Source organism: Salvelinus fontinalis, chromosome 27, assembly GCF_029448725.1.
Source record: "Salvelinus fontinalis isolate EN_2023a chromosome 27, ASM2944872v1, whole genome shotgun sequence".
Lineage (NCBI taxonomy): Eukaryota > Metazoa > Chordata > Actinopteri > Salmoniformes > Salmonidae > Salvelinus > Salvelinus fontinalis.
The window spans coordinates 7,176,643-7,190,839 of NC_074691.1; the positions used below are offsets into that span (position 1 = coordinate 7,176,643).

At 40.9% G+C, this 14,197-nt stretch overlaps 1 protein-coding gene across 1 annotated transcript; it reads right to left on the minus strand.

Annotated features, from left to right (window-relative positions):
• Positions 1 to 7,435: 7,435 nt before the first annotated feature.
• Positions 7,436 to 13,979, minus strand: LOC129824939 (paired box protein Pax-1-like). Its single transcript, XM_055884510.1, has 5 exons — positions 13,776 to 13,979; positions 12,629 to 13,255; positions 11,541 to 11,674; positions 11,153 to 11,363; positions 7,436 to 9,261 (listed from the first exon to the last, which is right to left on the minus strand). The coding sequence occupies exons 1-5, from the start codon at positions 13,777 to 13,779 to the stop codon at positions 9,173 to 9,175; spliced, it is 1,065 nt and encodes a 354-aa protein (XP_055740485.1). The 5' UTR covers positions 13,780 to 13,979; the 3' UTR covers positions 7,436 to 9,172.
• Positions 13,980 to 14,197: the final 218 nt, after the last annotated feature.

The following is a 14,197-nucleotide window of genomic DNA, read 5'->3' on the forward strand; positions in this document are numbered from 1 at the left end:
ACACTCTGAAATTGAGAAAAGAACGATGCCATTTTGTGTAAGAGATGTTTGAAAAAATGTGTTGGAATTTCAGCCTGTTCAGGTGGGATGGAACTTTGGGCCCACATCATGACATCGCAATGTGACCTGATTAAACTAGACTAATGACTGTTCATCTGGGTAAGGGGGTGGGCTTTAGACCATTCTATCAGCCAATCAGATCTGTGTATGTGAAAATCTACCAGTTTTGTTTTCTAACGCCCACACGATCAAACTGAGCATTTCAAGGGCCAAGGGAGGCTCCGGGAAATATATGATAAAAATATCTATTTTGAGGTTGTTTTCATTAAATAAACACACAGTGGTGTATTAAACATACAGTGATGATATTATAAAGACTGCATGGGGGATTTAACCACATTATTGTAACCTCATGATGCATGAGAATTCAAGTTACTTCTCTTGGAAATATCAATACTGTGGTAACATTGTACTTTTATGAAGCATATCTCTACGTAGAGGGTGTTTAAGCTCGCAATGTGTTATCGCTGAAACTAAAGTTTGCACTTTTGGTACACAACGTACAGTGTCGTCAGGAAGTATTCATACCCCTTGACTTATTCCACGTTTTGTTGTGTTACAGCCTGAATTCAAAATGCATGAAATACCCCATAATGACAAAGTGAAAACATGTTTCTAGAAATGTTAGCAAGTATATTGAAAATTAAATACAGGAATATCTCATTTACATAAGTATTCACACCCTTGGGTCAATACTTTGTAGAAGCACCTTTTGGCGGCGATTACAGCTTTGAGTCATATTGGGTATGTCTGTAACAAATTTGCACGTCTGGATTTGGGAATTTTCTTTCATTATTCCTTGCAGATTTTCTCAAGCGCTGTTAAGTTAGATGGGGAGTGGTGGTGAACAGCAATCTTCAAGTCTTTCCACAGATTTTCAATGGGATTCAAGTCTGGGCTTTGGTTGGACCACTCAAGGACTTTCACATTCTTGTTCGGAAGTCATTCCAGCATTGCTTTGGCTGTATGCTTGGGGTCAATTTACATTTTTGCCCCAGTCTAAGATCGTTTGTACTCTGAAGCAGGTTTCTCATCAAGGATTTGTCTTTATTTGGCTCAGTTCATTGTTCCCTCACCTTGTTCCCAGTCTCCCTGTCCTTGCTGCTGAAGCATTGCCATAGCATGATGCTGTCACCACCATGCTTCATGGAAGGGATGTGTTAGACGGGTGATGTGCTGTGCCTGGTTTTCTCCAGACATAGCACTTTGCATTCAGAACAAATAGTTCAATTTCTGTCTCATTAGACCACAGAATATTTTGCCTTATGCGCTCAGAGTCTATAAACATGCCTTTTTGTAAACTCCAGGCATGCTGTCATGTGCCTTTTTCTCAGGAGTGTCTTCCGTCTGGCCTCTCTCCCATAAAGCCCCGATAGGTGTAGAGACTGCTGTCCTTCTGGCAAGTTATCCCATCTCAGACCACTGTGATCCTGGGAACATTCAACATTCTAGAAATGGTTTTATACCCTTCCTCAGATATATGCTTCATTACGATTTTATTTCAGAGATCTACAGACAGTTCCTTATGGTATAGTTTCTGCTCTGAAATGCACTGGAAACTGTGGGAGCTTCTATAGAAAGGTGTGTTTCTTTCTAAATCATGTCCAAACAGTTGAATTGGCCACAGGTGGATTCCAATCACGTTTCAGTGACATCGCCAGGATGATCAAAGGAAATTGGATGCATTTGATTTAATTTTCAATACATTTGCAAAAACGTCTAAAAACATGTTTTCTCTGTCATTTTGGGATATTGTGTGTGTAGATGGGTGAGATTTAAAAAAGAACTAAATTCATTTTGAATTCAGGCTGAAAAACAACAAAATGTCAAGGGTATGAAAACTTTCTGAAGGCACTGTATTTCTCTCTTTAGTTCTGAATCTGTAATAAACTTAATCAAGATTCATGTTTGATACCTCATTATAAATACAGTTCATCTTAGATTCCAGAAACCCGTAGGTTTTTAATTAAGATTTCTTTGGAAATTGTCTTCGTATTTTCACAAAATATTTAAAAGGTCAAAAATTAGATCCTGAACTGTATTTAACCCATGAAATTGGATCATGTAGTTTCATCATCTCCGGGTTAGTTGTGCGTTCACTCTTCTTTTAAAAAATTGCTTAGACCTTCTTTCTTAAAATAGTTCAGACTCTTTTCTTAAATGTGTCTTGTTATTGTTCATTAAATAAGGAAAAGCCCTGGTAGGACAGTACCAACACTGGTGCATCTTTCACTGGACCGACGTTGGTATCTGAACAAGAGTTCAGAGGACTCTCTGAGACTGCTGAGAGGAAATGATGTCATGCGTGGAACCCAGAAGTGGGGCCAGCCATTGGAGGGAGGGAGAGGGAGGTGTAGTGTAGTGGGTGGTGCTCGACTCGGTCTTCGACTAGACTAAACTGTCAGATGTAAAAAACGCTGAGAGAATTGTTAGACAAAGTCACAGTCGTCTCAGAGCATAAACTCTGTTTCTTCTTACTTACCTGTATCACAGGTCTAAAAACGCAAATTCAAATAGGATTCATGCCCTTGTTTGTTCCATAAGATAACTATTATTATGTGTAAATGTCTGGAGGTGATGGGTGAATACTTCTGAGATCCTCTGGTATTGTAGCCAGGCAACGCGGTATATTTCAAAAACTAAGATGGCGTCATCTGTGGCGAACAAAGGTGTAAGAGTTGTCTTTTGTCTGACAGGTTAAGCGGTCATAATTGATACCCGATGCTCTGAGGTTGCAACACAAAATGATGTTGCCATTTCAGAGTAATTAGTTGGAGAGGTGTTTGATAGCGGATACGGAACTCTGGGGTAGATTCATCTCTTGAGTGGTATTCTAGTTCTGACTGAGAAGCAGCCATGCATTCAGACGGAACGACATAACATTTAGTCACGCACCTATCATTCACTACAAGCAAGTACATCAACCCCCTTAGACAAACTAGCTCCGCAGTCTGTCTACAGTAGACCGTACAAATTGAGCAATTCTGCTGAGGGTGATAGTGATATAGGAGTGACACAAGCACACACTCAAAAACGGTCACACACACACAGCGCCTAGCGGTTAGAGCGTTGGGCCAGTAACTGAGAGGTCGCTAGTTTGAATCCCTGAGCCGACAATGTGCCCTTGAGCAAGGCATTTAACCCTAATTGCTCCAGGGTCGTCGTTGATATTGTCAGACCCTGGCCGTGACCCCACACACCGAAGGTGTCTCAGGGAGAGTGGGATGTACAAAAAAACACATTTCCAATTCACACGTGTATTAATACACACTTTTGTGAAATAGGACAGATATAAGTACCCACCAACTTATTATTACGGACACACTGTTAAAACGTCCAGATTTCCCATTAGCTTTTGTTATTTATCAGATGCTAATGTTAGGATAGTGACATCTTGACAGATTATCCAAAAATAGGGATAATTCATGATGAGGGAGATGGGGTGGGACAACATTGTATCTCAAGCACCAGTCAAAATGCTGACCACTGGTTTCAGGATTTCTGTCAGTACTCGTTTATTTGTGTTTACTTGCTCTCAGTGTTTATTTGCTCTCTCCTTAAATTTCTGCAGTAAAATAAGAAAAGAGAGGCTAGTCAGGGCTGACTTTGAACATCGGGCATCTTCTGAAAGGGACTCAAGGATGAGGTGGACAGACAGCACAGCACTTCCTCCGCTCTCCTGACACTTTTGTTGAGGGCTGAGAGTGAACGAGGTAATCCAAGCCGAGCCATGGTCACTTGAGAAGGTGGGGGCTGGCTGGCGGTATGCTGCTAGCCTTTCCCATGAAGAAGCTCTTTTGTGTCTGAGTGTGTTTGCTTCAAAAGTCTTGACCCTCAGATAGATATCGCTTTAGGTTTACCACTTTTTAACGCAAAGGACACAACACACTATCCACCTTAGAAATATCAACGTTTTGTGTGCAAGTGAATGTACACCGTTTTTATGTCAATATACTGAAATTAATTCAATTTGAATTCATTTGCTTTTGTTCAAATTATATTACTTTCTACTTTTGACTAATAACTCAAATCTGACCCATGCGTGCAGATTGAGAGTAGCATGTACATCATCACTCTGCGTCTTCTAGCGTGGAGCAGAAGGTCACTTGTGGTTTAATACTCTGCCTCCAGTCTTAGTCCTGGCGCCTTGATTCTGTGCTGCTGAGAGGGTGACATTTAGACGGTGCGTCTTGGAATGGAGGTGTGTTCTGTACTATAATACATGTCTGACACGGCAGAGATTAATGTGGCCCTGCCTCGGGGTGTGTGGAGAAAAACTGATTGTTGGGGAAGTCATAACCAGTTTCCTTACAACTGTACATAAAGGTACATGGTAATTGATATGACAGCAAGCAAAACATAACAAGTTATTTCACAAGCTAGTGAATTAACTTATATTATATAGCTATTAATCATCTTTAGACAAGCTTTTAGATGTACTAACATGATACATTCATTTGGACTGTGTGCGTACAATACAAACACGTGTGTGTGTGTGTGTGTGTGTATGTGTGTGTGTGTGTGTGTGTGTGTGTGTGTGTGTGTGTGTGTGTGTGTGTGTGTGTGTGTGTGTGTGTGTGTGTGTGTGTGTGTGTGTGTGTGTGTGTGTGTGTGTGTGTGTGTGTGTGTGTGTGTGTGTGTGTGTGTAGGGGGAGGGTGCGAGCAGATTGATGTGGGCCTGTCCTCAGAATAACCGCCAGCGATGATGTGATCAGTTGTGCGGGCTATCAGTCAGTCAGCCAGTTAGTCAGTCAGTCAGACTTCAGTCAGCCGTCAGTCAGTCCAGGTGGTAGGCCATCAAACTGAAGGCTCATTTTAGGCCCAGTGTTTTCTCTGTCAGATTTGTGCTCAGTAAGGCTTAGACTTGTCCCAGTAATGGCACATCTCCATTCAGCAGTAGCTGTTTGCTGGAGGATCACCTTACATTGCTCATTATCTGTCTGCAGCAGGCCTCAGCAAACAAACAGTCCAATAGCCTTTGAATGGTGAGAAAATGTTGAATATATAGGTCCAAAGTCAAACAGTTTTCTCCTGCCGTCGAGGCTATTGAGGCTCACAGAGTGTTGCATACACACACGCGCGTGGGCACACACACGGGTACACACACACGGGTACACACAGGTACACACACACTTTCAGTAAAAATGCTCCTGCAAATGGGGCTAATCGTTCCGTAAATATTTGTTGTATTTTTGCAGAATTACTACTTGTTAGTCAAATAAACATTATGATCAGGAAATGATCATGTTAGATCATATTTATTTTCATTTTGTCTGTACTAACCTCAACACTGGCGATGACAACAGTTGCACTTTTCTAGTTTGGCTTAGCAGAAATTAAATACTAACATGCAAATTGAGAACTGTCCCTCAGGTCAAGGTGCTGCATAAATTCTGATATGCCTACTTCAGGTTCAGATAATTTGGTTAATGAATTTTAAGCACATTGTGTGTGGAAATATAGACTCTCAGTATTATATATCCTGTAGAATCCCTAACTCTATCAATTCTATAAGTAATGTATTGGATCTCTGTGTGGACTCTCACCGTAACACACCGAGTGTCGGGCAGGGTTTTCGCTCCACTCGCTTGCACTTGACTGAAGAATTAAGGTCACTAATTAGTAAGGAACTCTCCTCACCTGGTTGTCTAGGTCTTAATTGAAAGGAAAAGACAGAAGCCTGCAGAAACTAGGCCCTCCATGGAATGAGTTTGACAACCCTGCTCTAACACATAATACTAATGACTAATAAGGACAGGACACACACTATATTTTGGCCTCCGCCTGTCACAGCAGTCCTATGTGTGTGTCTCAAATGACACTAAGTAGTGAACTAAATAGAAAATAAGGTGCCGTTTGGTACGCAGTCCTATCCCGCTGGGCACACACTGGTTGAACCAACGTTGTTTCCACGTCATTTCAATGAAATCACGTTGAACCAACGTGGAATAGGCGTTGAACTGACGTCTGCGCCCCGTGGGATGTGCCTCGGGCAGGGTTTTAAGGTACATGGTGGTGAGGGGGTGTCGATTGCAGAGGAGACACACTGGACTGTGTGATGGAGGAAGCTGCATGCTGCAGCTCCCCATCCCTTTGTTGATGTCCATCACCAGGTGTCCATGGTAACCCTACCACGCACATCTCTCTCTCTCTCTGCTACATGCTCCTGCTCTTAACAACTTCCTGTGTGTCCCAAATGGCAACCTATTCACTAAAAAGTGCACTACTTTTGACCAGAGCCCAATGACACCTGGTCAAAAGTAGGGCAATATGGGAATAGGGAGCCATTTGAGACGCATCCCTGTCTTTCTGACTACTGTCCATACAGCAAACCTGCTCACCCCGAGTAGAACGTCCTCCAAAAACCTTTTGTTAAAGTCAGTTTCTTATACATGATCTTCAGCACATCTATTTCAATCCAATATCAACATTTTGGAGTGCATTTGGCCTACATGTGGTCATTTGGATTATGAAAACGGCATTTCACAAAATATGGATAGTGTAAGGATTAAAAAAGTTAAACAACAAGGCTGACCTACCAGTATCTGTATTGTGTTTAGAATCTTCTGTATATTACTGTTCAGAAAGTCCCACGTGTCCTCGTCTGAGAGAGAGGTCCGTGGCTTGGCTTGACTGGGTTATTATCCACCACACAGGCAAACTGTACTCTGAAGATTGTTAAACGTAAGCGCTTAACCAAACTATGTTTTCCACTTCCACTAACTGTATTTTCATAAGGTTTTCTTGGTTAGTATTTTTAGTCCTTTACGCAGATATAAAAATTCCTAAATTGCTCTCTGTTTACGCCTCAAAACCTCCAAATAGGCCTCTGTATTCATCCTGAAATGTTGTCAACTCCCTTGCCTTAAACAAATATATTTTTTTATAGACACTCAATACGTCTATCTAATGCAGCATTACATAACCAGATAATAATGAATATCTGTTTAGCGTTGTACAATAATTTTCTATAATAATAATAATAATATTTTTAAATATGTAATGACAATTTCTTATAGGTATTCTGAATTTATGTATTAGGTCATTCTAGAATGCAGGGAATCACGTATAGGCTATCCTTAAATAAGAAAAAAAAAATATATATATAATAATGATAATAATGAATAAAAATATTTAAGCAATAAGGCCCGAGAGTGTGTGGTATATTGCCCAAATACCACAAACCTCTGAGATGCCTTATTGCTATTATAAACTGTCTTCCAACATAATTAGAAGAGTAAAAATAAACGTTTTGTCATACCCGTGGTATATAGTCTGATATAACACGGCTTTTAGCCAATCAGCATTCAAGGCTCGAACCACGCATTTTATAATATAGATTATAACATTAATACAGAAATATCAACATATAAGCATTATCTTAATACATACTGTACATTCATGTTCGTGTTTATATTCATAATACCTTATTGTAGTGAGAATAAATTACAGTAGCCTTGTAGTATTTCAAGAAGGCTTTGAGTTGGATTCATTTCAATTTACTACATATCAAAATATATTCTGTCCAAGGTAGCCTATCATTCATACTAGTATAATATAATAAATATAATCTTATATTAATCTAATTTCGATTAGGCATATGATCTCTCTGTGTATTCCACTTCCAAGGCAACCTATAGCTCACACGGTTTGGATGGGCGAATACCCATTCGATCAGAATTCAGTTGAACAGACGTAAACTGTAAACTGAAATAAACAATTAGCAAAAACAAATGTGCATAGAGGGAAAATGTAGCTGTGAATGTGGGCAGTCTGGTTTAATCGATCAGTCATAGCTTGCTCACGGTCAACAATTGATCAAACCCAAGCTCGAATGTTTGTCTGAAGATCAACACGATACGCAGTCCCAAATGGAGGTACATTTACAACATATCACTTTTAAACGTCGTTAATGCTCCTCCCGGCATAGCATTATTAGCGTTCGCTTTACAACACGTCTGTCTTGTATCCTTCTATGATTACTGATGCAAACGGTGCGTAACCGCAGTTGCGGACGCATGACCTGCATTTCTGCGTGATGTTTGAATTGATCAGGGGCTCCAGAGGTTTGTGTACAGTCGGTTCTGATACTGTATGTTGGATTATCGGGTGTTTCGTGTTTGACTTGGAATTGGCTATCCAATAGATGCGTCATTGTATGATTTTTGTCATGGTCTGGAGCCTATATCAAATAAGGGCGTGTTGGTGTACTGATTGTTGGGTAGCTATTGCGACCAGCCTCCTTACCCAGATGGGGTGGGGGGGGCAAGCCTGACGGTGGCATCCGGCCAAAGGTGTCGGCCTACAGATACCATCTTGCAAGGCGCCGAAAAGTGCGAAGCATCATTAACTCCAGAAAAGCTTGGTTTGCACGAAATTGAAGGGAGGCATGGTGAGTGACACATCAGGGGAAAAAACGGTTATACTGAATCCTTACCTCGAAGTTATTTTACCAACTGCAAATGCATCATTTTAATTTTACCAGGAGCCAACAACATAAACTGCAGGAATTAGGCAAATCCAAAAGATATGAACGAGGCATTTCCCGTTTAGCATGCCTTTATTACGCACAGTTAGGCTATAAAAATATATAATACAGCTTCTGTAGATATAATTTACAAAATTACAAATAGGCCTACATGATATTGTTAATAACATTTTGAATTGTCCCTTTCCGGACATAGGCCTAACAAATAGAGATTGTGCACGATTGTCTGAACCCAGAGAGCATGCAGGATTACCATCTGTTGCGAGAAACAATGCGTTGGAACTGTCAAGACTGCTAGGCTGGCTACATCATTCGTTTTACACAATTTCGATTTGGGATGAGTTTTGAATGAGTGGAATTTTAAATATGTAATAATGATGTCCTAATCAACACACCACCGCTGCATTGGTGCAGGTGAAACAAGACTGTACCATCATTCATGTCGACATTCGATTATTTTAGATTTCTAGCCTATTGGCATGCAATGCAATTACACGGAATGACGTTGAAAATGTAGGTTCGTCACTTACTAGTGGATTATGCATTTTTTTAAATCTTTTAATTTTACGCATTTTCTTTAGGCTACATTGCCTGTGATCTTGACTGTCCGTTGGTTTCGTTGTGTTATGAAGCGGAGGTCGGGAGAGATAGTCCGTGTACGCTCAACGCCTCGTGCTGGTGCTTGCTCAAGGGACTGGGAAGTTTTCTGTCTCCTGTGAAAAACAAACAAGAGATACGTTCAATGGAACAAATAAATCGTAATTCTATCCATCATCAGACCAGTGAGAACACAAACGCGTGTTAGCTGTAGGCCCCAAAGACGTGGCAAGAAGAGCAGATATCGCAATACAATCTCAAAAGACAACGCCATACCATACCTCACCACGACTGCAGCAAAAGATATGGCATGTCTGGCCGTTTTAATTATTGAGATATCTAGACAGAGGAGTCTCTGATGTCTCATCTGACATAGATCAAGGTTATTGGGCTGTCAATAGTAGCCTATCAAATGGTTATGGAATCATATGTGTCCATTGTATTGTAGACCTAACATACTACAGAACACAAATACAAACGCAGCATGTAAAGTGTTGGTCCCATGAGCTGAAATAAAATATCCTAGAAACGTTCCATATGCACAAAAAGCTTATTTCTCTCAAATGTTGTGTGCAAATTTGTTTACATCCCTGTTAGTGAGTATTTCTCATTTCCCAAGATAATCCATCCACCTGACAGGTGTGGCATATCAAGAAACTGATTAAACAGCATGATCCTTACAAAGGTGCACCTTATGCCAGAAACAATAAAATACCACTCTAAGATGTGCAGTTTTGTCACACATCACAATGCCACAGATGTCTCAAGTTTTGAGGGAGTGTGAAATTGGCATACTGACTACAGGAATGTCCACCAGAGCCGTTGCCAGAGAATTGAAGGTTCATCTTTCTACCATAAGCCACCTCGTTTTCTAGAATTTGGCAGTATGTCCAATCCGCCTCACAACCGCAGACCACGTGTATCCACGCCAGCCCCGGGACCTCCACACCAGGCTTCTTCACCTGCGGGATCGTCTGAGACCACCCACCAGGACAGGTGATGAAACTTTAATAAAGCAATCTTTTGTGGGGAAAAACGTAATATTTGAAATTGTTGCATGTTGCTTTTATACTTTTGTTCAGCATATGTAGCAACATTTCTTCACACCAAAATATTATAGGGACATAGGCCAAGCTACTGACATCAAAATGGTTGGATAAACAGCACTATCGATTTTCCAACAGGGTATGGATCATGTAGACCTAATCAACTATTTAATGTAGAATGGTGCTCATTGGTGTAACATTAATTAGCTTATCAGGCTATCTCTTCATGACGTATTTTTTATTTTTTTTAATAAGTCGAATGAATGAATTGACAACGCTAATGTCATTTATATTAACGACATTTGTATCTGTAAAAAGAAAAACATTCCCGAATCGACCTACTCGTCATTAAAAAGCAAACGCACTAAAAGCTTGAAAATAAGAACATAATGCAGCCTAACTTTTCTTCGCAAATTGAATAAACATAATTTGAACATCATAATTGCAACTTTATATTTTTAAGAATATGTAGGCCTGAACCGTTTGAAGAATAAGGTCGAAGTCGTTATAGTAATCATATAGGCCTATTCAAATATTATTCATGGGTTCTTCAAGATCCCCTATAGGCCTACAGTCATCACCTGAGTGGGTACTGCTGTGTTATACCCATAGGCCAAAACGACTTGCACAGTAAATAAAGTAGCCTACACTTCCAATGCCTTCTCTCAGAGGACTTTATGGTTTCCTTATGAGTCGCACAACGCAGCGCCTCCTCTGTTCAGACATTCTCTAAACGTCAACTGTTGTCTTCCTAGACCCCCAAATTGGACACCTACTGATGGGTCGTTAGCTTTCGACCCACAAGCCCTAATCTTTTTTGTTTGACGAGTGCATATACAAATTGCTGGTGTTTGATTGACAGCTGCCTTAAGCCGTGCCTGCCATTGTTCTGCATTGAAATATCACCTGCGCATTTGAAATGTAAAAACGTATAGCTAAGTACACAGACTGCATGGTTTACCTTCTCGTGCTGAGTGTTTGAAGGACATCGCCATGTGGAGGTCTCCACCTTGCATCGTTGCTTCGCTGTTGGGGTGGGCAAGGCTCGTGCTTTGAGACTGCCAGTGGTGTCCAGTTGTCATATAGTTACCTGCTGGTCCACCATACACCCCGTATTGGTTTGGGGGAGAGTAGGCACAAGCAGGGACATAACTAGATAGGTTTGAAGAAGACTGGAAAGGAAAATAAGAAAAGAATGCATTTTAAGCACAGAGAAGCAAATCCGCCCCCAAACACGTTTATGCATGCATTGTATATACAGTGGACATGTAGTGGAAACGGATTTCTGATCAAACTATGAACACATTCGTTGTTTGTGTATTGTTTGCGTATTTGATTCATAAATGTACCTGAGGAAACTTGTGGTCTGCCTCTAGGGAGGATTTCTCTATTCCGTTGACACCATGGGCAGAGGAAAACGTCGCTCTGTTTACGCTCGCCCACTCCTCCATTTTTGATGGGTACCCCTCCGTTCCAGCGATGGCTGTGGGAAATGTTTCAGTGTAGAATATAACATTATTAAGTCTACAAACCATTTTAGGTTTTTATTCGATTTGTATCGATATTTTCGGATATACCTCTACTGAGGACAACATTCCCCTTGCACAAAGCCATGCTATGATAAACATAGTTTTTTGATTTAGGTAAATTCGTGTGGAAATTCTTCGTTAAACACACACTTCAGCCAAATCTTTATTTTCTAAAATCAGATCGAATGTTTGTGGCCACAATGTGTTCCATGCCATTTTTTTGTAAGATCTATCATGAAAATTTAGAACAACATTTTATATTTTAAACATTCTTCTTTATTTGACACCTATAGCGTTTGCCTCTTCCATTTACAGAGGCCCGATTACATGCGATTATAACGCTATATTGTGAAGGGAAACAATGATATATCTCAAATAAAATAAGACGTTCAATTAACGTTCACAATGGGCTACGGGTTCGATGTAGAACTATGAGTAGACCTACTAATAGCCAAACCACAAAGTAGTCCTCACACCGATAGGCTAGCCTTATTTGACCATTGACACATTTCAAGAGGATTTGGCGTCCATATTTATATCAGATGTGTAATTTGGCTCCATTTATTTTTAAATTAACTTTCGTTGTATGACTAACGTATAGGGCTATTTTAGGCCTAGCCTATTAGCCCCATAATACCGTTTCACTATTTTACAGTTAAACCTAAAATGTTATTTTATTTATCAATCTATGTCGTTAAATATAAGTTGGTTGTTTTACGTTGTTTCTCATTCATATGGAATTGTATGAAATATCTGTTTGATTGACAAGAGACACCGATTCGTAGATATTGCACTATAATGCACCTGGAAATATTTCCAATTTGAGAAGTGTGTATGTATGCACTCAGTAATGCAGTTTCTGAATAATCAACCGAGTTACAAGAGTCAAATTCAATTTGACCACCAACCTGCAGGGTCCATGAAGGCTCGGATGCCCAAAATGTTGCTGACTGTGTGCACGGAAGGCCAACCATGGCGGGAGAGGCTGACATGGCCCGGCGTGACCGGTATACCGGGACCGCTGCCAATTTTTGTCCCAGTGGGTGACATTGCGCTGGGGTATGAGTACGGGTACATGTGGTTGTAGGAGAGCTGAGGATGGATTGGCTTGCTGTTCTCATATTGTCCCGGCTGGGAAAGATTTCCTATTTTGTTGCGTAAAATACGGCTTATGGAGCTGACGGAGGGAACGTTATACTTATCACACACGGCATCTGTAAGAAGCCTGTCCCTGATCTCCCAAGCAAATATTCCAGGGTCTCCTTGTTTGTAATCCCTTATACTTTTCACCACGTTGGGTGTTGTGACCCGGGGTTTACTTCCTCCTATGGCACCGGGCAGTATCGAACCCGTCTCGTTGTATCTCGCTAGTATCTTGCTCACACAGCCATGGGAGACTCGAAGCTGCCTACTGATGTCACACGGTCGTATTCCAAGTTGAGCTAATTCCACGATTCTGATCCGAATCGAATTTGGAAGTGGTCGTCCGTTGACAAATACCCCGCCAAGCTGGTTCACTTCTCCATATGTTTGATCTGCAAGAAACAAATAAGGAATTGCATTGAGGTGCATAGCCTCGACAGATCAATGTAACCGTGTTTTAAACAAATAGCATAACCACAATAGCCTGTAGCTTATAGCTTATTGCAGAGCGCGCACTCACGTTTCCAAAGCACCATTCCATATCCTCGATCTAACCTATATCATTAGTATTATTATGGCCTTGAAATACAATGTCCAATAACCTATAATGATCTCAAACTTTGGAAAGCAGCTCAATCCAAATGTAGGTTAAAAATAAATGGAAACAGAGACATTGGAATGATACATGGATGGACGCATTTGAGAATAGGATAGTGCAATATAATGGTAAAACCTCTAAATCTCTTTTTATGCAAATATTTTCTCTTGATGAGTCCATGCCAAATGAATCACGGCCCACTGTGCAACGAACTCAATTCAACGTCTTTTCCGCGTTGGTTCAACGTAATTCCATTGAAATGACGTGTAAACTATGTTGATTCAACCAGTGTGTCCCCAGTAGGGAGAGCTTACCCATTGCCTTTGGTGTGAGATGTTGTCCTTTCGCAGTTTAAGAATGGCCGAAAAGTGCGGTCTCTCCCCTCTGCACATGAGATGAGGAAAATGGTTTTGCTGTGCGTTTTTCCTTTAGCGCTGCCCTTTCATTTCTGGTAAAATGATCGAAGACGGCGAGTTTGGGCAAAGGTACTGAAGTGCTTTTTGTCCCATAAGGGAACATTTGTCCATCCCGAAGGCTCAAGTGTGCGGAGATTCATTTGACGCGTCCATTACGTCAATCTCGTTGGCTGCGCTCAAGACTCCTTCCCCATTTCATTGGTCTCCTCCTTCGCGTGTGTTAGCCCAGGCTACTTCACCCAATCTTTTCCGGGTTTTGGAGTTGAACTTCTGTCAAGAGGGCCTTTGTCACACCGACGAGAACTCTTGGTAATCGGAAC

Excerpts from the sequence above, each read along its gene's own strand:
- LOC129824939 (XM_055884510.1), bottom strand. Across the intron at positions 11,364-11,540 it reads CAGACCACAAGTTTCCTCAG|TCTTCTTCAAACCTATCTAG; the intron begins GTACATTTATGA and ends TTTCCTTTCCAG. Across the intron at positions 9,262-11,152 it reads CAAACACTCAGCACGAGAAG|GAGACAGAAAACTTCCCAGT; the intron begins GTAAACCATGCA and ends TGTTTTTCACAG.